Below are 23,789 nucleotides of genomic sequence, written 5' to 3'. Positions count from 1 at the left end.
TTTACACACAACCCATCCTACACACAAATAAATAAATTGTAATTAAATAAATTATCTTAGAAAAAAATTGGCTCGACTAAGATCAAGTACAGCATGTTTTTGCACATGCAATAGAAAGTATCCCCCATTTTCCATCCACATATATAGAGCCAAAGGTATTGTCACTGGGAAACTACCCTGGATCTTTGGAGTGGTGGACAAAAGAGTAACACAGAGTAACACATACTAAGACCCACCATTTCCCTGCAGTCAATAATACCCCTGTGATTTTACCTCTTTCAACATGATCTAAAGTGTAGGGATATATATATTGCTTTATCTTCCTCAGCAGATGTAGTAGACCAAGTGACAAAGTAAAATACAGTACAAACTTTCTCAGTAAAATGCGCACTCTCGACTTGTTTTGTTTTATTTTTTTTAGCATTAAAAACCCCAACTTTTCTGTAATCCATTGCTGCAGAACTTAATGCTATTTTCAGAGCTTAGAGGTCTGCCAGCCCTCATCTGCTATGTCCGCTCAGGAAAATAATGCTCCATTTAACAAGCTGCACTGCTGTAGAGCTTTGGCACAGAGGCAGTTTGTGTGGGTGCAAGTGTGTCTATACTGTATGCAGATGTCGCATGTGCCTGCATGCACTACCATGCACAAGTGGGATATGTCTGTGTGAGAGCCTGTGCTGGCACAGAATGTGTGTGTGTGTGTGTGTGTGTGTACAAAAATGGATGTGAATGTACTATATGTGTGTGCCAGTGTTTTATTCATGAGACCAAGGCAGTATGAGAGAGTAAGGTGCTGAAAATATGGGCTATACCTTCTATATATACTTTATATACAAATGTATATGGATATACATGAAGGTACTGTATATATCTATAAAATGCTAAGTATTGTATATATGTTTCTATATATATATGGACGGGGGTTAGGTGACTTTGACATATGTATTTGTTAGAGTGCCATGTGTTTATACACATTCCCTAATGTCTTTTCTCTTCAGCTTTCATCTCATCTTCCGCCCTCCCTTCCTGTGTTCACTATCACACTCCCTCTTTCTCAGAAACCCATTTCCAGCTCATCCAAACACACATGCTCTCAATTCTCCCACAGAATGCACTTTCCTACTTTGCCTCCCCTTAGCCTACATCAAATCAAATTTTTAAAGAATCCGTCATCCAACTTATCTCCAGAAATCTCATGCATAGTTTGACTCTCCACCATTACTGTCTTTCTCTGCATTGTCCTCTGCTTCCTCCTTTGCTTTTACCCTTTAGAATATTGCACATCTATAAAATGTTAGTGCATGTGGGTCTTGTTTTTATATTTCGCAAACTTGCAGCCCCACATACAGCGAGGGCCTCCTTGTACTGTATGGGGCAGTGTCCGCTTTAATCAAAAAACATGTGTAGCCCAGTCTGTTGTGTTTGATGACAGTGAGCTGTGTGTGGGTGTGTGTAAAAAAAAAAAAAAAAAAAAATGTCATCAATGAAGCTGCGTGTGTGTCAGGGGCTGGTAACAATCATGTCGGCTCTTCTCAATCCTCTTAAAAGCAGTGCTCCTGTTGATATATTAACAAAAAACTGCACATGAATTTGCAAAGTCTGAAGATACATTCCAACTCAACATTTATGAGGATCTGGTGTTCTTCATTGCAATTTGATTTAATGCACACCACTTACAATAGGAACCGCAGATGGAAAGGTTTCTGTATAGGACAGCCGTATCAGGCAGCTGCACAAGGAATGAAGAAGGGAAAGCCTTCACAGCATGGCAGATGCTGGTAAGCACCACATATTTAATCTTCACTCTGCCTGAGACAGAATAAACCTTTTTTTTTCTGTGCAATTTAATGTGTACAGGTTGAGGTATCTATTATGGAAGTGACAACAGCAAGCAAAACATGAATAAAAAGATGGATTTTGGAGAGGTTTTTTAAGGGGAGTACCACGTGTACCGCAGTGCATAGTTCACCTACTCTGAGCTGGCAGATGGTACAAAAGGCTGTCAATGTTGACTCCAAAATCCCCCACCCTGCTGCACCTCTGTTCCCACTGGTAAAGTACCAATGGGAAGGAAAAAAAAACCCACTGGGCCATGAAAATGCCTCAGGTACACTCACACATAGACCAAAAACTGTCCACATTATGGGATTTGAGTAAAACTACAGCTGATTCCGTTTGTCAATGTCAAGTTTTCATTATTGTTGTGTCTTTTCTAGCAACTAATAAAGACAGGAATTGCAGCTACTGCCAACCTGGATGAAGGAAATCCATCCTCTCTGGACAGAAAAATATAAAATATAATTCATGTACTATGCAAAGCGATCTCAAACAACAGCCCCGCAATAAAGACACTCTCGTTGTGACACCTGGTTTAATATTTGTAGGGATTTTGCCCACTGCCAAAACATTTCTCAATATGATAACAGCCAATAAAAGCCACCACTAAACATCAAACACACACAAAAAAGTGTTCATGTACAGTATGTAGCATTCACTGCACGGCGACTGCGTTAGATTGCATTAGATTATAAAAAATGTGTATTCTTCTGGTCACTGAGTGTGAAGTGGTTATGATTGTGAGCAATGGTTTGAAAACTGAGATCAGGGAACAGATAGAGGGAGAATGTGTGATTTGACTGGACAGTGAGGGAGGAATATGCAGTGTATATGAAGCATAAGAACAACATCATGTGTGGTGTGTTACTGTTTGTGTTTGTGTGTGTGTGTGTGTGTGTGTGTGTGTGTGTGTGTGTAAGAGAGAGAGCGAGAGCATGGGTGAATGGACAATGGCCAAGTTAGCAAGAGAGCTGTGTGAATGTGAAAGATAAAATACCACGCTCTTCTTTCTGTGTGTGTGTGTTTGTTTGCACATGTGTGAGTGCGTACTCTAAGTGTGTGCTGGCGGGGCAGCCCTGGCTGTAGCTGTGCTGGGGGTCCATTTCCCGCAGCACTGCTCCAGTAATCCCCTCTGGAGAGGAGCATCGCGGCTCTGTATTAAATCCTCTTGTCCCGTGGCTTTCTGGATGAAGCCAACACTGCCAAGATGAGGCGGTGAGCTGCAGTGAGCCCTCTGGCCTCATCTAACTGTCTTTGCAGAAAGCAAGTGAAGCCCAGACACTTAACGGTGCCATCTGAACTACAAGTGTAGAAAAAATAAAAAAATAAAAAATTAAAAAATCCACGGGAGGGTTTGGATCTGGTGCAACCCACCTCCAGCTACACAATAAGAGATTAGTGGTCATCTCTGAGAGCTGAGGGGTTAAACACAGGCAGCTTCTCTGAAGATCAACACTGTCCTGAATATCTGGAACTTTAACACTGGGAGCCCAGTGAAATGTGTCATCAAAATAAAGTGATGGTTGTTTTTGGTAGAAGTGGATTTAATTTAAATAGAAAAATACATGTGATGGAAATAAATATAATAGGGCTCATACTGAAATAGTAAATGAAACTCAAAACCTAAAATGATTTGTTGAGTGGTGAGTGCAATAGACTGCCTCCAAAAGAGGTCTGACAAAACTCACTGCATCTACTCACTGAATTGTATCTGACATAAAAGCAGAAGAAATAAATCGCATCTGCTATTCATCAAACCACCAAACAATTCATTTCAGATTTAGATTTCTCTCAGTTTTATATCAGTTTTTCTATTAAACTCATCATATTTGTTTTCTACTTACAGTTATATAGAGCCCCATGCATTTATTCCATATTTCTTTGTGTAATATTGGACTATTTACTCCACAATGTAAAACATAAAATATGCTATACTGCTGAGTGAACTTCTGTAGTGCACTGTTCAACTCGAGGCGGCTTTTGTGGATGGTTTGTGAGTTACATACAATTTATTTATGAATGCTCTACTCCCACTGCGTACTCACATTTCCTGTGACTCATCGCAGCGCTCCCCAAATCCTGCATGAAATCATAGAACTGGCTTAGTTGGTGTAGCGCTTCCTGTATTCTATAAGGGGCGTGTGTTTTCTCCTCAAACTGACTGCCACTTCTACAATTATTCATTTCTGTGTGGTCCCTACTAACAAAGAGATGATTCATAGTCAGCCCAAAATTGTGGGCTTTGTTTGCTCAAATTAGCAAAGTTATAATATCATCATGATACAAGATAACTAATATCTGGCTGAGAATTCAATATGTCATAGTACTCAATATTATTCATTCTAACAGCAAAATAGGTACAAAGATACAATTCTGAGAATAAACCCATAAGTAATACTTGATGAATCTTTCCATCCCGTCCCCCTGCTGTCCTCTTCTGCTTTGAGTTTATCTAGCCCAGCAGCGATATCTGTTCCCAAAATGGTGTTAGTGAAGTAGACACAACACCGTCACAGTTTCCAGAAGAAAGAAAAAAAACTCATCTCTGCACTAGAAGAAATTGCTTTAAGGTAGCCATAGTGTGTTTCATTTTCACACTTAAGTGACAATGCATTCATCAAAATTGGATGTTGCTCCGAGAAAGAAGGAACTAGACGTCATGTGCTGTGACCTTGGTGAGAAAACACATGACTGGGATTCTGTTGGACAATGCAGCATCAATGCAAGATGCTTCGCCCCGAGTCCCCTGCACCATGCTCTCAAAAGTGGAGAGCCGACTGCATGCTATGCCAGTGTGTGTGTGTGTGTGTGTGTGTGTGTGTGTGTGTGTGTGTGTGTGTGTGTGTGTGTGTGTGTGTGTGTGTGTGTGTGTCTGTGAACGTGCGCGCAGTAGGGCAAGCACAAAAGGGAGAAACAACGATAGACAGCCTGAGCACATATGTGTTTTCATACTGTGAAACAAGGAAGTGAAAGAAACACATTCATTGTGTGTTAGTATTATATATGAAGGAAAATGTATTGAAACCCTGAACCCATTTAACACAGGCAGCAGAGCAGTAGATATGGTTCAGAATTTGTATCTCAAATATAATTAATGTGATTTTTCTGCATCATATTCATTTCTAAACATAATCAAATGGGTCAACTGTTTAGGACTCAGAAAATGATAAATCTCCATTGCCACTGTGTAATGACGAGTCTACATGTGCAGATAAATAAAGGGTTACAAACTATGCTCTCTGTGAGGTTTTATTGACTTTCTTTTTGCTACATCTGCACTGGGAGCAGGAAGCCGAGCAAAGTACAGTCAATAAAAAACAACTCTTTTACGAGGTAAGACTGGTGCAAGAGAGGCTGTAGCACAGAGGTGCAAACAGATTTTCATGTCTAAAAATCATTAATACCCAAGAGATGCATCAGACAGAGCATCAGGGAGTAAAGGGTTAAACTTATTACGGACTTCATTTAGTCAATGAACAGAGTGGAAAATGGAGGACAAAAACTAGAACAATTGCTCAGTCATGAATATTAGTAATGAATGTGTTCATATTGTGTGTGCATATTCTTCGGGTATACGTGGCCAGTTTAGGGAATAACAGTAAAATCTGCTCAGGGCCTTCTTCTCTGTGTATGACTTTCCAATCACGGCTACATTATAATCTACATGTACTGACTATAAACAGTAGATAGCACTATACAGTGCAACATGCATGAACTGTATGTGTCCATGTGCAAATGCTGGCATTTGAAAGTGCTATAAAATAAGTTTTAACTATCTGCATATAATTGCATGTATGGTTATACCTGCCTTATTTCCTGCTTATAAGTGCGTACTGATGTGAATTAATGAGTATGAGCAGGGCTGCTTGGTCTGTGATGAAGTATCTGTGTCCCGCAGCCTGGTCTGGCAAAGCTCACCTGGATCCTGAGTCCTGCTGTCAGCTCCCATCTCCCTCCCCGACACTGCCCCCAGCGCGCGGAACGGACACTCTCTAACCTTTGAAACATCCACAGTGGGCTGCCTGATTCCCCGCGACATGCCATGCTCACTCCCTCACAGCATTAGCATAGCTACGCAAACACCTTCCGTTTGGCTAGCATGCACACACAGGTAGGGGATATCTGGTGTTTCTCAGCACCATGGCGGATGCTGGGGTCCCATCACATCTCATTGTCTCTGATGGGTGATGTTTATGTTGGTGAGAGATAAAAGGAAACAATAAAACAACATTCAAGGACCAGGAGGTGTTTGTTCACATAGTACTTACAAATGTAAATCATTTTTGGTTTAAGTTTTAACTTCGAAAGACATTTCTATTGTTCTATGAATAATATTAAGTGATGCTAGCAGCATGGCTCTACAGACTGGCAATGTCAGGCTGTCGATCAGTCCACCACTTTATCCAGACTGAAATATCTCAACAAGAAAATGGAAATAGGGCTGTTTTTTTTTTTTTTTCAACCCACGGACAATCAGCGTCAATGAGTAAATGCATTAGTTGACAAGACTAATCGACCTGATTCAACTTGCATTTTGAGTCTAACTTCCCTTTTTTTTTTTGCTGCCTCACAGCAGACAGAGCAATGCAGGGGCAACAGTGTAGCAGGCTGTAAACATAACAAACAGAGTCTTGTCTAAAAATGGTTGAACCACAAAACTAACTGATGGAAACAGAGGACAGTATGAGGCAGGGCAGAGCGACTCGTTTCTGTTGGCCGCTCGGATACTTTCAGGTCTGGTGTCCGGCTGATGGCCCCAGCAGGAGAGTCACTCAAAGGTGCAGTAGAATTTGAGCTATGACCAAGATGCCAACTTTTACTCTCTTTGACTGTGTGGAAATTTTCACATCTCAGATGAGTAGAAACATGCGTTTTTAGAGTCATGTACAGGAGATTATGGTGTGGTACAGTTGAGCTGACGTGTAGCAGATTCTATTTGTAGATAAGATGCAATGAAGAAGAAGGTTATAAAAAAAAATAAAATAAATACAAGTAAACAGAAAGCATGAACCAATGAACTACAAGTACCTGACCAATTAATATTCAGAAGAATGACACTGCCCCCACCCCCAACAACAAGAAGCCCTACAACGTCTCAGAAAGTATTGTGTCATATCACATCGCACACTGTGTCAAACACAGCATTGTATCATTTATCATCCCATCCTAACCAACCTGTCATATTATATAAGACTATTCTATGTATCATCATATCTCCCATCCTGTCACTCAGTCATTTGCTGCAGTGCCTCAAACTTCAGGTGATGCTGCTTCAGAATACGAGGTGCAGGGGTGTTAACTGGGTTAAGGACCAGGAGGATTACCTGGGCCTTAGCTGCTGCCAGCCTCTCTCACAGACTCACTCAGTCAGGGTGGGCATTTGGCAGCTCGATAGACCAGCCAGTCTGAGCTCAGACAAGGGGAAAAAGGCAAAAGAAGTGAAAGAGAGGGGAGATGGGAGGAGTATTAGTTCCCTAACCTAGGACTTCACAGGACAACGGACTTAGAGAGCACCATTCACAGAGAACCAGTCAGAGACTGAGTAAAGCCAAAAAGATGACACAAGAAATTTCAAACTGTGCAGTCAACTTACTCTCCTCATTTTCCTTCTCCCGTTCGCTGACTCTGTCACACTTTCTCCCCCCACCCCACTCACACAGCTGCTACAAGCCACTCAGTCAGAGTCAAAGTGAACCATCTTAGCCGTGCAATCAAAGGCAGCTTTTGATAAGCACCTCTGACTGGCATACAGGGCCACCACAAGGTCACTGAGCTCTACTCCCACCAGGAGAGATCCACAGTCTGCACTGGCAACACATCAATTACTGCAGGCAACAAAGGATGAACTATAACAACACAATAACCTGCTCAGTCTGGGCACTGAGGGGGCAGCAGAGATGCTGTTCCGATAAGTGTTTCAACACTGAACTATAAGGAGAGAAAGAGGCGAGCAGAGGCGGGGGTGGAGGGTGCATGTTTACTTTCTGAGCCCAGAGCGGCGTCCAGAAAGCGCGCTTGGCAGCGATCCATGTGTCCCTTGGCGTTAGTACTGCAGTCACATTACATTTCCCCTCTCCACTGGATCGCTGTGTGCCCAGCCGATGCTCCCATCCAGGACATGTCGTGTCCACTTTAGACTTTAGGCTCTCTGGCTCGAGCTAATCCAGCGGCTAACAAACTGGAGCAGACTGCTGAGTATAAATTTATGTAAATAATTCAGGTCGTCTATGAATGAATGAGTTATGGTACATGAGTTTGCTGAGATGTTGATGAGCACATACGCACGCCATTTGCTGTACTGTAAACTGGGACCCGCTGACAGAGTGTGCTTGACAAAACAGAATGCTCTTCAACCACTGGACGGCTTCTGCTCCTCAATCACATGCTCACACAATCAAGAGCACACCCATCACATATACAAGGACTAAACGTTGCAATCCACATCGAGCAGATCTCAGCGTTCTTGCACATGAAAATAAATAATAATAAAAAATACTCGTTGCTTTTGACCTCCTGCTTGCTGATACTGACAGCCACACTGAGATCCACATGTGCCACATACTCCCTGTGCTGATCCTGCACCAATTAATTTCATGAATGACTAACTCGTGTTTGGTAACAAACTCCCAGTGGCTCTAGGCTTACCTCACAAGCCCCTACCCTTACACTCCCAGCGGAGTGCCACTGCTAGGAATAGTCACAGAATAATGGAGTCAAAAGCCTTGTGCTTATAATGCGCAAATGGGAAAAAATAATTACAGATCCATAGCTTAAGATTAAAGCGATCGAGCCAGTTTCTTCTCCAGAACCAGTGTATTTTATACTACTCAGGTTAAAAAAAATATAGATATAGATGCATTCACTCTAATGCATTTAGATGACATTGCCGTCTAGAGCACACTCGGTTCAGCATCTTTGAGTGGCAGAACGTCCAAGCTGTCGCACAAACTGTGCCATTACCCAGATGCATGCGCCAGAGACAAGCCCATAAGCTCACTCAAACTCTCTCTGAATCTGAATTCTGCCTTGCTGAGAAGGGAGGAAACATTTTGGACAACATGGCCCTAGAGAGAGCTGGGGCCATGTTGTCTAAAATGTTGATTAGTTTTGGCATGTGTAGAGATAGATTGCCTGCCATCTTTTCATTATTTCTGTGGAACCCCCCAGGAGAGAGGGCATGGAGATGGACTTGAGCAGGCAAGGCGTAATTAAACTTCTACAGGCAGGTCATGTGCTGTTAAATGCTTTGCCACCATTTCTCATTACTTTACAGTGTAGTCTAAATGATATGCTGTCACTGGGCAAATTAATTGGTATTTGGTGAGTGCAGTATGGCAGCATTGTCTCCTACATGTGTCATAAGCTCTGTAGGACCATGAGAGGGCTACACATTATCTGACCCTGATTAAGAACATAACGCGAGTTAAAGTGATTCAACTACTAAGCACTCATGAATGAATACTGTATGAATACAGAATGTAATTCCTCAACTTTCTGACACCTTTGACCTTTCAATGCATATTTCTTAACTTGCATACAACAAGTGCTGTTTCCTTAATTTGGGTTCGCCCTACATTTAAGAGACAGCTCATGATGTGAATTAAGGGAAAGGTCCTGCATAAACCATGAAGCAGAATTTTAAGTGAGGTGACAAGCACAGCACAACATACTACTTCAAGCTCACGACGAGCTAATATTAGAGCCAGAATAGCATTATCCAAATGCTGTTGCCTCACAAATCAAAATTCTAGGCCAACCTCTTAAGGGGCTAAAGGACAGCATTATTCATATTAAAACAGGGCAGATTTCAGCTCCACAGAACAGAGAGACGTGAGTGTGTGTGCGTTTGTGACCTTTGAGTTTGTGTTTCTGCAGCAGAACTAGCTTGTCTTACCTCCAAAGTAAGAGCCATCCGAAAGCTTGGTCTCTTTATTGCCTTTGGTTAGTACACTGACGACCCCATGTTGGATAAAGTACATTTTCTTGCCGATGGTGCCCTCCCTGATGATGTAATCCCCCGGCTGGAACACCTCGAACCTCAGCTTGGTGAGCATGGATGTGACAAAGTTGGGGTCGGCGTTGGCAAACAGAGGCATGGACGCCACCAGCTTCCGACAGTTGAAGTTGATGATTTCCTGTTTGAGTGTGCAGAGAAGAATTGAAAACAGCCGTTAAGTAAGAGCAGTCGAAGCTTTACAAAATGTATTGACCCCTCACAGTATCAGATAAGTGCTATATTAGAGTAACAATGGGCAAAATGTCAGGTGTGCAGACATTTGTTTTTGTTTTACTCTTGTTTGGATTTTGATTCAAAAGAATAAAATATCTTTTTCTCCTACTTTGTGCTTGTGTAAGGTTAAAATGTCAGTGAATGTGAACTGAACTGAGGGGAATGTCGAGCTGTACACAGACTTTTGAATGCATCACAGCCCCGTGTGCACAAGACCACTCATCCCACCTCTCTGAGAGGCTCGTTCAGCTCTCCCAGGATGCTCTCCTCATCGAACATCTTGCCCTGGTAACGGTGCTCGTAGTAGTCATGGATCCTCTGCCTCATATCTGCCGGCAGCTTGTGGAAGGACATGTACTGCTCCACCTGTTTGTACTGCAGGGACACAGAGACACACAACAATCAGGTTACTCAAAGGCCACAGTCTGTAGCACGGATACACAGCCACAGGGAACAGCTGGCACTGAGGTCAGACACACGAGGAAATGGAGACGGATACATACAAGCCATCGCAGGTTAGGCCCGACAAGACACCACTTTTCCTGTCTTTGATCATGCCTCTTACACTATCGCTGTCTCTCTTAAAAGGCAGAAAGCAGGTGGCAAGTGTTTAGTCATGCTGTCAATTCACGGGGAGCTTGTAAATGATCCACCATTGTGGCAAATCTGGATTGGCACAGAAACATTCTCAAAGTAAATGTGTCAGTGTCTGTGTCAGAGCTCAGGTGGGTAGGAGCTGATCTTACTTTATCTACATGTAGTGAGTTGTAATTTGTAATGGGCAATCTGATTACAGGTATGACAAGCATTTCTACACCAGGGAAATAGAAAAGCTGACACCATATTGATATTCATTAATGGCAATTGCATAATTTGCATCCACCTACTGCATATCTAATACTGTCATACATCAATCAAATGAGTGATTGCATGATACTGTAGTGTCGTGTATGTGGAGGCTACAGTACAATGAAGACAAGTGAGACAAGAGTTGGAGGAAAGGTGTGACATGATTACAAATTCAAACCAAAAGTTAGGACAAGGTGCTGGAGACAATGATGGTGTGTGTGTGTGTGTCTGTGTGTGAATGCGTGTCTTTTTGTATGTGTGTGTAATTATACATTTCTGTGTGTGAACATCATAAATTAAACCAAATAATAATTAATACTGACTTATAGGTCCCATATTGTATAAAGTGATTATTATTTTTTGATTATTAGCAGCTCTAGGTGCTATATTAATACAGAAAAAGTAATAATCGTACAGTCCACAGAGAAATGCACACAGTCTGTATTCAGAAACTGAGCATTAATCAGGCCGTCAGGAGTTCTGTAACTTTGTGATGTCACAAAAAAGTAGTCACCTCCCTCAGCCATGCCCAAAGCTTGGCCCACCCGGACCCACCATCCAGCCTTGCGGGATTTGGTTTCTCTGAGTGTTTACCTAAAATCTGCTATATTTTTACTCGATCACTCAGAAAACAGTCAACCAATCTGATTGGCTCACCGACCTGTTGTTTCTCCAGGAAGAAGCCTGAGAGAGGAGATGTAAAACTAAATTCAGATGTCAGTTTTTGGTTCTTATGGATATAAAAAAAAACAAAACACTGGAAAAATGTAAAATATGGGACCTTTGAAAATCATATTTTTGTTTACCTAAGAATAACAGCGTAGGAAATGACCTCAATACACAATATGCACTGTCATGGTTACATACATACATGCATTACATATACATGCAAAATTTGATTAGAAATTACACTTAAGATGATATCAAAAATATTTGCATAATTTAACTGAAACTCTAAATCTATACAATAGTCCTATTGATAATGCCTATTTATATACCTGAGTGCTGTGTTGCAATTAGTGACAAACAAAGCCCTGTGGCTCCTGTAACACCATGTTCACCAAAACACTTATCAAAGTCAAGACTGTGTGTGTTTGTGTCCTCTGGTCTTTATGTTGTTAAAAATTAAAAATAAATGTATTAAAATGTGTGTCAGATGGCCTTTCACTGATTCTGCAGTATCGGAAGCCGAAATGCAGATCAAAGCACACAGAGAGCACCTCGGGAATAATAACAGGTAGAATCCTTGACCCTCAGAGAAAGAAGAAAAGAAGAAAATTAACCATTCATAGGGCAATGCCGGCGGTGCTCTTTGATCACCATTTCTACACCGCCAACAGCCTTACCACTCAGAGACACCGTTGACCTCAGATGTCTCCCTCTTTGTTATCTGACTTTACTACCCTAGTCACCGCTAATCTTGGAGATGATCATCAAAAGGCCAGTCTTGTGGAAATGTAGCACAGTAAATAAGGACAGCTGCCTCGTGCAAGTCAGACTGTTTTTTTGTGCGAGCAGGAAAGCTGTCAAGCTTGCTGAGAATCAGGGGATGTGACTGGAGCTGGAAAGAAATGCATACCAGGGTTGGAATCCTCTACTCTAAAACATTCATGCAGACTAAACTATAACCACCTTAGGATGAGGTCTGGTCAAGGTTCTGCAGGTAACATCTTCTACCCCTGCACTGACCCACTGACACACACAAACACACTCCCTCCTGTGTTTGTAATCTTCCTTTATGCAGCCCCGGCTTTCACCCTCTACAATGATCGGTCCTGCAACGCTCTCTTTTTTTTTTTTTCTCTCTTGCCTCCTCTTTGCTAAATTTGGATGGGTTTTGGTTAGATTGTGTTTGACCAAAGCCCTTCGAGGCCCTCACAGACAGAGAAAACAGTCTGGAGTCAGTCTGTGCATATTGATGATACAGCTCCCCCCATTGTGACCAGTTAGCTAACAACTGTAAATGCCCCTGCTGGTAATCATCATTTTTATTGCATTGTTAGCTACACAAAGACAAATCACAAACACTGGAATGTATATATGCTACTGTAGGTGCAAGGGTATACAGTTTTGTGTGCATATAAAAACACACAAAATGCAACGTATAAGGCCAGGCTAGGTTTGATGGAAAATTATAATGTATGTCAAACACTAAGAAATTACTCATATGATATACTTAAAATATGAGTTCCTGTCTTAGCAATGTCAAGTGAAGTATTTGACATTATATGTGTCAACGGTGTGTAAAGTGACCTGGAAAATTTAATACTTGCACAGGCAAGAAGAAGACGTGGAAAGAGGCTTTTAGATATCCAGTGGGGTAAGGGTTTCAGTCTTTATCCCTACAATCCTTTTGGCATCAAATTGAGCATTTACTGATCTGATGATGAAATAGAATCCTTCCACATAGAAGAAGAGGGAGAGACGGACAGCTTTAGAAAACGATCGTAGACATCTCCTGCTGCAGTCCCATTGGCTGCTGGGTATTGCAGTGAAGATGGCTTGTTTTTGTGTGATGCCAGGGTGAAGATGACAGGTGTAACCCACATTCTGTATCTTGTCTAATGTCCTTATGTCTCCTGCATTAGACATGGCACAGCATGGCGCTCTGTTTCAAAGGCGTGGATTATCATCTCCTTCAGAATGTCTTCCAACCTTTCTTTTTTTTTCTTTTCTTTTTTACATTCATGAAAAAAAGAAAAATAATACTGTCAACATCTAATACGTCCATTTATCCTCAGCTTTGCAGCATGTTACAAGTGGATTCTCTCAGCATGAAAGGGCATTAGTCAAATGAACAAATGCAAGATAATGTCCTGTTGCTCTTACATTGTGATAAGTAACTAAATAACTGAACTACATACAGTAGCTCAGTGTCTCACTCAAAGGCATTTCGTATTTACTAATCACTGCTGAGTCTCAGAGGAGGAGCTGACAGGGATGTAAAGACGACGACCATGTGGGGGACGGTGCTCTCCTGACACTGTGATGGGCTGATAACACCCTCTGTCATAGGAAATTATCTTATTGCTGCATAGCCGCCATCACACTAGGACCAGAGGATCCCCTGTTCTCCTGCTCTACTTGGCTAAATCAAATCATAGTCAGCATTCAGGAGGTAATCATTCCACCATCAGCCTCCCTCGCTGCTCTCTGAAAACTGGGGGTGGGGTGGGGTGTGCGGGGGGTAAGGCTGCAAGGGGGGGCTGTTCAAAATTTAACAGAAGCAATAGGATTCTTTCCTCTTTCTTTCTTTAGTTCAACATTTTGGGGAATATATTTGTTAGATGAAACTATCAGCTTCATTTTTATATCCGTAATGCTGAGCGGCTGGTTAGCTTAGTTTAGCACAGGAGGAAACAGGTGTCCAGCCTGGTCCGAATGCAGCAAATCATACCTACCAGCACCTCTAAAGCTCAGGGAACAGAGACTCCACATGCCTGGCAATCAGTGGAGTCTGGTAACGTCATGGCGCAGACAAGACTCCAGGAAATTCCTGTGCCTTGCCAAGAAAATAGTCACATGATCCCTGCAAAAATGCAACATGTTGTTTTTACACAAACAAAATATAATGTGGTAATAAGTGAGCTTCAGAGTTGTTGGTATGCAGCTTTTCTTACCTTTGGACAGAGCCGGACAAGCTGAGTCTTTGTGCTAAACTAATCTAATCAGCTGTGTTGCTAAATTAGAGTGATGAAAAATAACCACATTTTTAATTTTCATATAGGAAGGGCTTTTTGTATATATTTTGGTTCATGTGTGTGTATGTGTGTGTGTAAATATATATATAATGGGGTCCCCAAACTAATTTTCCTGCCCAGTCAAATTAGTGGTATTGACATTCTAATCTAACCCTGGCAAGAAAGTGAACAATTGTATTTTCCAAAATGAAAGAGTTTGACAAACTCTTGGTTTTGACACTGCAGTGTTTGGCTGTTGATGCTGAATTGATGTGATGTTTAAAATATTGGATTTTTGTGATATTTCAATTTTCTAGTAGAATAAAAGGCAGTAACACAAAGAAAGCTGCGATCTCTAAACATTTTTTTGGTGTTTAAATAACACAACTGTTTACATTGTCTTCTCCATCTCTGTGCCATCAGGTTGTTTATCTGAATAGGTTAGTACAAAATGTCCTCACTAGCATAGCATGTAGCGACTGGTGGCCTGTCAAGGGTGGACCCTGCCTCTCTATACTCTACTGTAAGTACCTTACCTTAACTTATTATCTTCTAAGTACAGTACAATAGAATTTTTTTTTGTATGTAGGTGAGCCTATTAGCTTCCAGGCTTGGCAATATTACAGGAGTAGCATACACTGCCCACTGAGCTATACATGACTGCATCTTCAAGCTATTTTATTTCATAAATCCTCTCCCTTTCTTCTCAGTTTTGATCTTCCTTCACATGTCCATTCTTTGGTCTGTTTCCCATTTGTACTTCTTTTTTCCTCTCTGCCCCTCTACTCTTTTATTGTGGCCCCCCATCCCCCTCTCTCTCATGCAGCTCTCCAAGCAGATGCAAATTTCTACCAAATAAAACATGAATAATTCATTCCCCAAAAGAGATGTCAGCCACTTAATTATACTTTCTAAATATTTATTTTTCTCCACTCCTCTGTCTCCTTCTCCCTAACCTTGCATTGTATGGTCAAAGGTTAGGGTCATATAATAAAGCTAACTGAAGTCTTAAACATTTGCATGATGTTAGCGTGAAAAATAGGCAACAGAAGACTTAGCAAATCATCTTATAGAGAATGCTCCACCAGCTTTGTTTATTTTTGGTGTGGGTATGTTGGAGGACAGCTTGATCTTATGCAAAATGGCTATAACACCATTGAATTCAGGCCCGAGAGCAGTATTCCCTTTATGTACTAGTAAGCAGTAGTTATAAGTAAGTAGTAACTATTATGCTACAGTGAGACAGGTGGTTTCATAATACTTCCACTAGCCATGGATAAGTCACACTACTGTAATCACATGCCCTAGCTGTGTGAAACTGCATCATGGCTTTTAGCCATGCTAGTGGCTCCAGAGAGGACAAAGTTGTTCAGCTGGACCACAACTTTGGTCCAGACCGAAATGTCTCAACTACTATTGGATAGATTGCCATGAAATTTGATACAAGCATTCATGGTGTCCAGAGGAAGAAGCCTGGTGACATTTTAGTAACATTAGTGGTTTTCAGCTTTTGGATTGATTGCCCTTATATTTGGTACAGAGATTCATGTTCCGCTCAGGATGAATTGCAATTGGCTTTGTTGATTGTGGCTTTTCATTGTGACATCAAAATGTCCTATACTTTGCTTTATGACCAAATACCTGCAAAACTAATGACATTCCTATCAATTTACTATTTTTTTTATGCTAATTAGAAAATGTGTTATCTTATATAGGTGCAAACAATCAGCATATTAGCATCACCATTGTGAGCAGAACGTTCAGCTCAAAGCACCGTTGTAAGTAAGTATAGCCTCATAGAACGTAGGCCCTTTTTTCATATTTTCACTGCATAAAACCTACAGGTAATACAGATTATTCAGTATGGCATAAATGCATTCTGCATTTGCATGTTAACATTTTAATTACACTTTAATGGTAACCAAAATAATCAACATTTTGTTTATTGTCATTATACCCTCAGCTGCTAAGGGTAGTTAGTATGCATTAACTATCAATCATTTAGTGATGGTTAATGGCCACTATGAACCTACTCAAGCAAGGACATTTCTTTGCTCTCTACATACACAATGTTGATACTGCATACCTAATAAAATGCTGTACATCTGTTTGAATGACAATCTTGTCATGAACACTTGCAAATGCAGCGAGAATAAATTTTGCTGTGACATTAAATACACAGTTTATTGACATCGGCTGCACTTTTGATCTGGATTTGGTTGTGCACTCAAAGAGCGGGTATTTCATAGGGTACCTCTGGGGCATGTCAACAGTCCTTGACTCAGCAGTAAAAGTTGTGTGGCAGGCGGGGAGGAAAGGGGAATGTAACAGGGTTTAGATTAATGCCATCAGTCAGGTCCCAACTAATGAGAACAGCTCTTACTGTAAGGCAGAATCAGACTTAAGCTCCTCAACTTGTTGACAGCTGTGTCCTTGGGTTCATTGTACGGGAAAATCATGACTTAACCTCCACCAGGCACTGCCAAGTTGCTGCTATTGTTGGATGAAACCTACATTTTTTACATCATGGGGCTTTTTGAAGGCTTTTAAAATCAATCACAGAGATGACCAAATAAATATTCAGCCTAAATAAGGAAAACACTAAAGCTGCATGTTTTTGCTACTTCCCTGACAGCATTAATGAATTTCCAACCCTCGTAGAGAGGAAGGGACAACTCTATCAAGTGTAAACATATTTATCCCTCTGATGAATATTTACTGTATTTCCAAAGGTCTTGATTGGAGGATTGAAGTGGGGGAACAAAAGATCTCTAGAGCCTCTTCACCCTCAAATAATCAGCTTTGGGCCTCTTATTAACTATTCCCCAAAGAGCCATGTTTAATTGACAAGTGTTAATTAGAGATTTAAAGGGGAGGGCTGCAGAACCCCATTGCCATTTCTTTCTCTAGCCATTAGGGACTGGCATGCCACAACATGCTACTCATATACAGGTCCCTCTTGGGCATCTCTGATTTCATCACTGACTACTAACAACAACAGACCATCACTTAGCTATCCCACTATGAATAATATTAACAGCATACTGGTAAAAACCTGAGTGGAGAAATGCTGAAAAGGATCAGTGAGTTTCTATAAAGTAAGACAACATGGATCACAAGTCACCTACAAATGAATGAGATTATCTCTTTTGTTTGGTCTCCCCATCCCCATCTCTGTGGACTGTATAAATTTCCACAGTAGAGGGCCATAGTAACAGATAAGCGGTGGCTTACAGAGAGCTGGAGTGGCAGGCATACCCTGTATGCACAGTCACATGTGCAGCCATCTTGTGCCCCCAATCTGGAGAGCTGTAATTCTCTTCGTGTGATAATGGTTCTTAACATGCCTGAGACAAGAGGGGGGATCCTTGGGGGAATTTGACGGATGCTTAACCCATTCCAGCTCACAGTCTTTTAGATGGTCGTGTAGCAGAGCTGCTCGCTGGGTAATACAGGGGTTCAGTGTGGAGATGAGTGACTCAAAGAGATTAGTGAATATACTATTACTGCTGTATTATAATACTACAGGAGTCGATAATACAGTAACTAACTAAATCTTACAGTATTGTACTATTCTGTACTACAGTGTAATTCTACAGGAGTAAGATTCTGCTCCTGTAGAGACAGTTACAACTCATCTAATTAAAGGTGTTACAAAAAATTACTGATGTAAACATAAAGAAAAAAAAAAAGCTAATCACTGTTGAATCTGCTCAAGCCATGCATCAGGTCTTCTATCATATTTTTCAAATAGATACTGAATGCTTAAACAATTTGAATAACTATGAAGTCAATTTGATGTATGGCTAATTATTTAAGTCATTTATATAGCAACAAATGCCAAACAACAAATGGTTTCAGATTTTCAAATGGAGGAATTTTGCTGTTTTTTCTGTTTACTGTCATTGTAAATTGAATATATTTGGGTTGTGGACTGTTATTTGAACAAAACAAACAATGTGAACAGTTCATCTTGTGATCTGGGGACATTTTCACATTTTTTCCAGTTTATAGAGTAGAACAAAAGTGATATACAAATGAATCAGTATCTAACAAATATCTAATATATTAGATATTGCTTGAAGTGAACCAATGTTTCTGTCTAGGTTACTTAAATTAAGCACTTAATATTTATTCAATGAATTCTGTTGCATTTTCCTTTTTCTGCCTATTTTTCATGATGTAATGTGACGTTTCACTGCTTTTTTTATGAATTGAAGCTCAACTGACTTTCATAAAAACAAGTCCATGTCAGAGGACTGGCTGGTGCAATTAAACTTTACTCAACTAGCAGAGAGTACAGAGCTCAAATAAAGATAACACATTGCGCATCAGCACCTAAAGAGTAACTCAACACCTCCTAAATATTCCTTTCTTGCGGACCTCTAGTGGTTTCACGTCTTTCCTTGCTGCAGTGATGCACAGGTGTACTTCAGGACCCCGTGGCATCACTGCCAGGTATAGTTACAGGTGTTCATTTCTAACCCAATCACACCCATCAGTGATGCTAAGTGTGGTCAGAGGTAAAACAGGCTTAAAACGTTCAACCAGAGAGGGCAGCAACACACTGTCAGATTGGTGTTAAGCTACTCTTAAAATATAGCTACAATCTCTTGACTAGAGCACTCAGTAATTGGCTCTCTAGCACACGGAAGCATGGAGTAGAACAGGTAGCAATGAGGCAAAGCTCCAGCTCCAATCCGTTTCTCGTTTCAGATCTGATATGGACCCAACCTAATCTATGCAGTCAGATACACCTGCAACAAATTGAGTTGCCAGTAGGTAGAAAATGCACATGCTTTATTATTTTGCATCCACATGCCACAGCAAAAGACTGGCAACAAGTATTCATTTTTAGCAGAGAGAAAATAAATCTAATAAAGCTATTTTTCATCTCAGTGGGGCCACACTTTAACCCCTCGTATTTGGTGTGATTGCTGGGTGCAGTTAACAGGGCTGCCTGATTCCTGTTTAAGAGCTCATTTAAGTCTACTTGCTAGCTTCCGACAGCCCAGGCATTTATCACATGGAGCCATATTGTAATAGAATTCTATTCAGAAAAGATTATACCCGGGCTTTCTGATGATAATTTCACCATCTTTGAGAGCAGAGCTTTTTTTTTTTTTTTTTTTACTTCTTTCCTCTTTCCCGTCTGTACACTTCTGAGATTCCTTCTTAGTTTTCTTCATCACAGTCCCATAGAGGGGTTTCACTGATTTGTTTCACATCTAAATTTAACTGTTACCTGGACATCACTTCTGAATGCCAACAGGACAGATGGCCTCTCATATTGGCCCCTCAGCGATGTGTATGAGGGTCGCACATTCTCTTTTCTATAGCTCATTTACAGTGGTTGAATGTTCCTGTGTCACATCAAAACCAGCACAAGGCAGTTAAATGGGGCATTGGTGCTACTTGGCACAACAATGTTCTAGTTTTTTTTTTTCTTTTAACTTTTTTTATCAAACTAAATAGTGGTTGAAGTGTCTGTCACACTGTGAGCAGTGAGTGTGTTATCGTGCATTTGGGAGTTTGCCTCAGCTTGAATGTCATATACAACACAACTGTAATACAGATCGTACAAAAACTCCATGCTAGCTAATGTTCATTTTCATTTATACTCCCATCCACATTTGAATTTTAAAATGATTGTATAATAAGGAAGATTGTCGGAACACATCAGTGATTTATGGAGCCACACAGATAAGTAAAGCACAATCCACGCTTCTTCACAGACTGCTGGTGTATGCAAATGATGCAGTTTTGTAGTCTTGCTGACAGTATCTTTGGAATATCAACATGGGCATATTTGGCCACTGAGCACAAAAACTCCAAACTGCAAACTGCAGAGCTCCATTTCAGCTTGCCAACAGGCAACAGAAAAAAAGAGTGCTGGCATTTACAGCTTTTACTAATGAGTCAAAAATGTCTAATTCCTCATGTTTCATGGTCTGTAAACTGCAACATCAGCTATGCATGTGTTGAGTCAGATTTGCCAAATTAAGTATTAAAAGAGCGTCTCTGAACACTGTGATGCTTTTTAGAAGCTGTGACGGAGCTGTGGGTAAACACGTTTTTGAGCGCTGAAAGACAAAGCCACCGTCAAACATCTTGGAGATCACTAGATAGAAAGGTTTTTTCTATCAAAAGTGGCACATTTTGTGATCCACATTTCAAGCAATCAAAAAAATCTATGGTGACAGAAACTGTTAAATATGTGTTAATACAACTAATCTTTGTAAGCACTCTCGTAAAATAAGCCTTTAGTTCCAATTCTGGTCATTTCAGACACACAAAAAATTAGATATATTGGACTGTGTGTATGTGTATAGTAATATACCTCCTATTTATAATATAATATGATATTCACAAATTTGAAATTGGGCCTTGAATAAGGATAATATTATGTCTCTTCTATAAAAATAAATAAAATGGCAATACAAAACAAAATGAAAACAAACAATTTTTAATTACATAAAAATGTCTGTTTACTGTATAATTCATTCTATTTGAATGTTCTATGTTATCTAATAAATATCTAATATTGCTTTACTTATTATTATTTTCAAACATGGCTGTTTAGGCTACATATATTTAGTTTATTTGTATCTAAAAAATACATGAGCTTTCCATGAATTCTGTTACATCCCCACCCCCTCTCTTTCTCTTATTTTTCATGACACACTAAAAACAACAAACAGCCACTGTATGTGATCCTGTTTCAGACACTGTTACAAATATACACTACTTTTCATGAGAATGAAAGCTTTTCAATGGCCTTGTACTTTGAGCACCCACCCTGAGACTGAGTTTGTGAGTTCAATGAACTCAACATCAATGCATATACTGTTATTTATCCACCATATAATATGCAAATATGTAAAGAGATTGGGTACCTATGATTACAAAAAGAAATTAAGTGTTTCTTTTTGATATACCAAAGCTGCAGACTTAATGTTTATTCCATTTTTAATGTTTTTTTTCCATTAGTGCCTTAATGCACCATTACCTTTTCTGAGCAAACACAATAAGTGTGATATACTTCTCTGGACTTAAGAATAAAATATTATACTGTATATATCTGCTATATGCTGCTGCGGTTTAGCATCACTGTTTGGAATCATCAGGTATTTTATATTTACCTTATTTCTTTCATATTGCCATCCTCATATTGTGCATGGTTTATTAATAATTACATCTTCACCTGGCTGCTTAAACAGATGTGATGTGTTAATATGTTACATGGAACCACCACACCATACTCTACAGCATAATATCACTCATCCTAACAGACAGGTGTATATGATAACTTGGTGTATGGTGGCAGGTTGGATACTGGCTGCTGTGCTGGTGGTGTCTCCGTTAGTAGGTTTTTGTCCAGGCTGGTTCCCTGCGGACAGGAACAGCTGTCTCTGTCATGGCTCTCTGAGAACAGCCACCTGTCTCCTCAAAACTCCAGAGACTGACCGATGGATTGTCCACTTCTTGAGAGTGTGGATTATGGTATTAGTCTAGCACGGAAAAGCAGAGTGAAATCTCCAGGAAGCCAATCCCATTGTCACACGACTGATGCAGAGGCCAATGACAAAAAGGTTTATTCCTTTGAAGGAACTAACCCTGATAAAAGAGAACGGAGGAGTGGGTGTAGTACAGTGTAGTAGAAATGACTACTATCTGGCTCCCACAGCCAGATGAGCACGCAGCAACAGTGCACCCAGAGAGTTTCTTATCACTGAGGCATGTAGAAAGATAAATGAGAGAATCCGCACTCTTAAAAATTAATTGCAGTCTCCACTAATAACCTTTCTGCAGGCAGGCACCATGGGAAGCTGTGGGAGCACAGGGGAGCCTTTTTAGCTGGCTGGGGGATTCTTAAGGCGCCTGAGGGGGTGATCCCAGAAACGGCAGCAAATGGCTTTGGTAGCACATGCTGACTGGTGCTGAGACAGGCCAGCTGTTCAGTCTACTTGGCAGCAAGGCATCTCTAAAGCAGACCGGCAGACAAATGGACAGTGTTGAGCCTGGAGTTGGTTCACTCGTGTTTCATTAAACAGCTACTCAGATCAGTCGCATTAGTCATGTACCAACTTACATGTTTTACTTTTTGGATTTTTCATCTTTGCCGTTGTTAATTTGTTGGAAACTAGTCTCTTTGTTACTCACCCCTAGATTTGTCAGGTGTTAATTTATCCAGTGGCCTTTTTCTCCTTTTGAAGATGAATAACACGCAGCTATTACGTCAGCTAATCTGCTCCCCCTGCTTGTCTGCCTGGTTCTTTTCCTCTGGCCTCTTAACTCCCACTCTCCCTCTTTCATTCGGGTGGGGTCTCACGAGCTTCTGCCTCCATTCCCTGGAGGTCATCCTCTCCTGTCTCCTCCTCGCTACAGATGGTGGGCAGTGTGGCAGCCTTGGCCGCTCAGCTCATTATCACCCACGCTGGGCCCACTGAGGGCATGGCTCTGTGGAACACGTCTCGGCCTTCACGGCCAGCTGACAGGGCTTTCCTTTCCCTGAAATGGGGATGCTGGAGTTCCTGTCTGTGTGCATGTGATTCCACGGCAAATGCCCATCCAGGCAAAGATAAATAGATGTGGACACCTAGCACACTATGCCCTCATTTTTAGTAACAGTACTTTCTGTGCTCTTTGTCATACAAACAAACCTGGAAACAATGCTGTTTTTCTTAGCCTATGAAAAGCTGATATTTTGGAGATACATGGCTTTCAAGGGACAATGTTATGTCAGTCAAACGTCCTCTACTTGCCGGAACAAAATTGACAATTTCCTGGATTTAGTTTCCTCAGTACAAAAGAACATCTTCTACCTTGAACAGAGGTCACTAATAGGTGGATTGCTGTCTGGACCCAGACGCCATCTTATCTGGACCCATACATATAACCTTTAAATTATTGAGAATTGGACGACGCTTCTAATTTAACCAGCGCTGCTCTTGTAGTGTTTACGGCACTGGTCACGTGATGCTACTCAGCCAATCACTGCGACTTCAGCCATCAAAGCATAGCAGTATCAAAGTAACCCAGTGACAGGAAGTGCTAATAGCTAATATATCATCATTTTATTGGTGCCAATTTACCAATATTTAAGCAAATATAGATGTAAAATATAGAGCTGTATAGTATAGAGCTGTAACATAAAGTTTTGGAATTCAAAGTAAGACAAAAAATAACATTAA

The 23,789-nt window shown here is 40.8% G+C and overlaps 1 protein-coding gene across 1 annotated transcript in view; it reads right to left on the bottom strand.

The window, feature by feature from the left end:
• LOC111221325 (potassium/sodium hyperpolarization-activated cyclic nucleotide-gated channel 1-like) overlaps window positions 1-23,789 on the bottom strand; it is a 68,599-nt gene that overhangs the window by 4,732 nt on the left and 40,078 nt on the right. Inside the window, exons 5-6 of the mRNA XM_022744685.1 lie at window positions 10,295-10,441; window positions 9,731-9,971 (exon numbers count right to left, since the gene is read on the bottom strand). Of these exons, the coding sequence (XP_022600406.1) occupies window positions 9,731-9,971; window positions 10,295-10,441 (388 nt within the window). The remainder of the gene's footprint in view (window positions 1-9,730; window positions 9,972-10,294; window positions 10,442-23,789) is intronic.

The sequence above is a fragment of the Seriola dumerili genome, unplaced genomic scaffold (assembly GCF_002260705.1).
Source record: "Seriola dumerili isolate Sdu_G_001 unplaced genomic scaffold, Sdu_1.0 BDQW01000003.1, whole genome shotgun sequence".
Lineage (NCBI taxonomy): Eukaryota > Metazoa > Chordata > Actinopteri > Carangiformes > Carangidae > Seriola > Seriola dumerili.
Note: the sequence above shows the minus strand (reverse complement) of the source record. Positions and strands in the feature narration are given on the sequence as shown.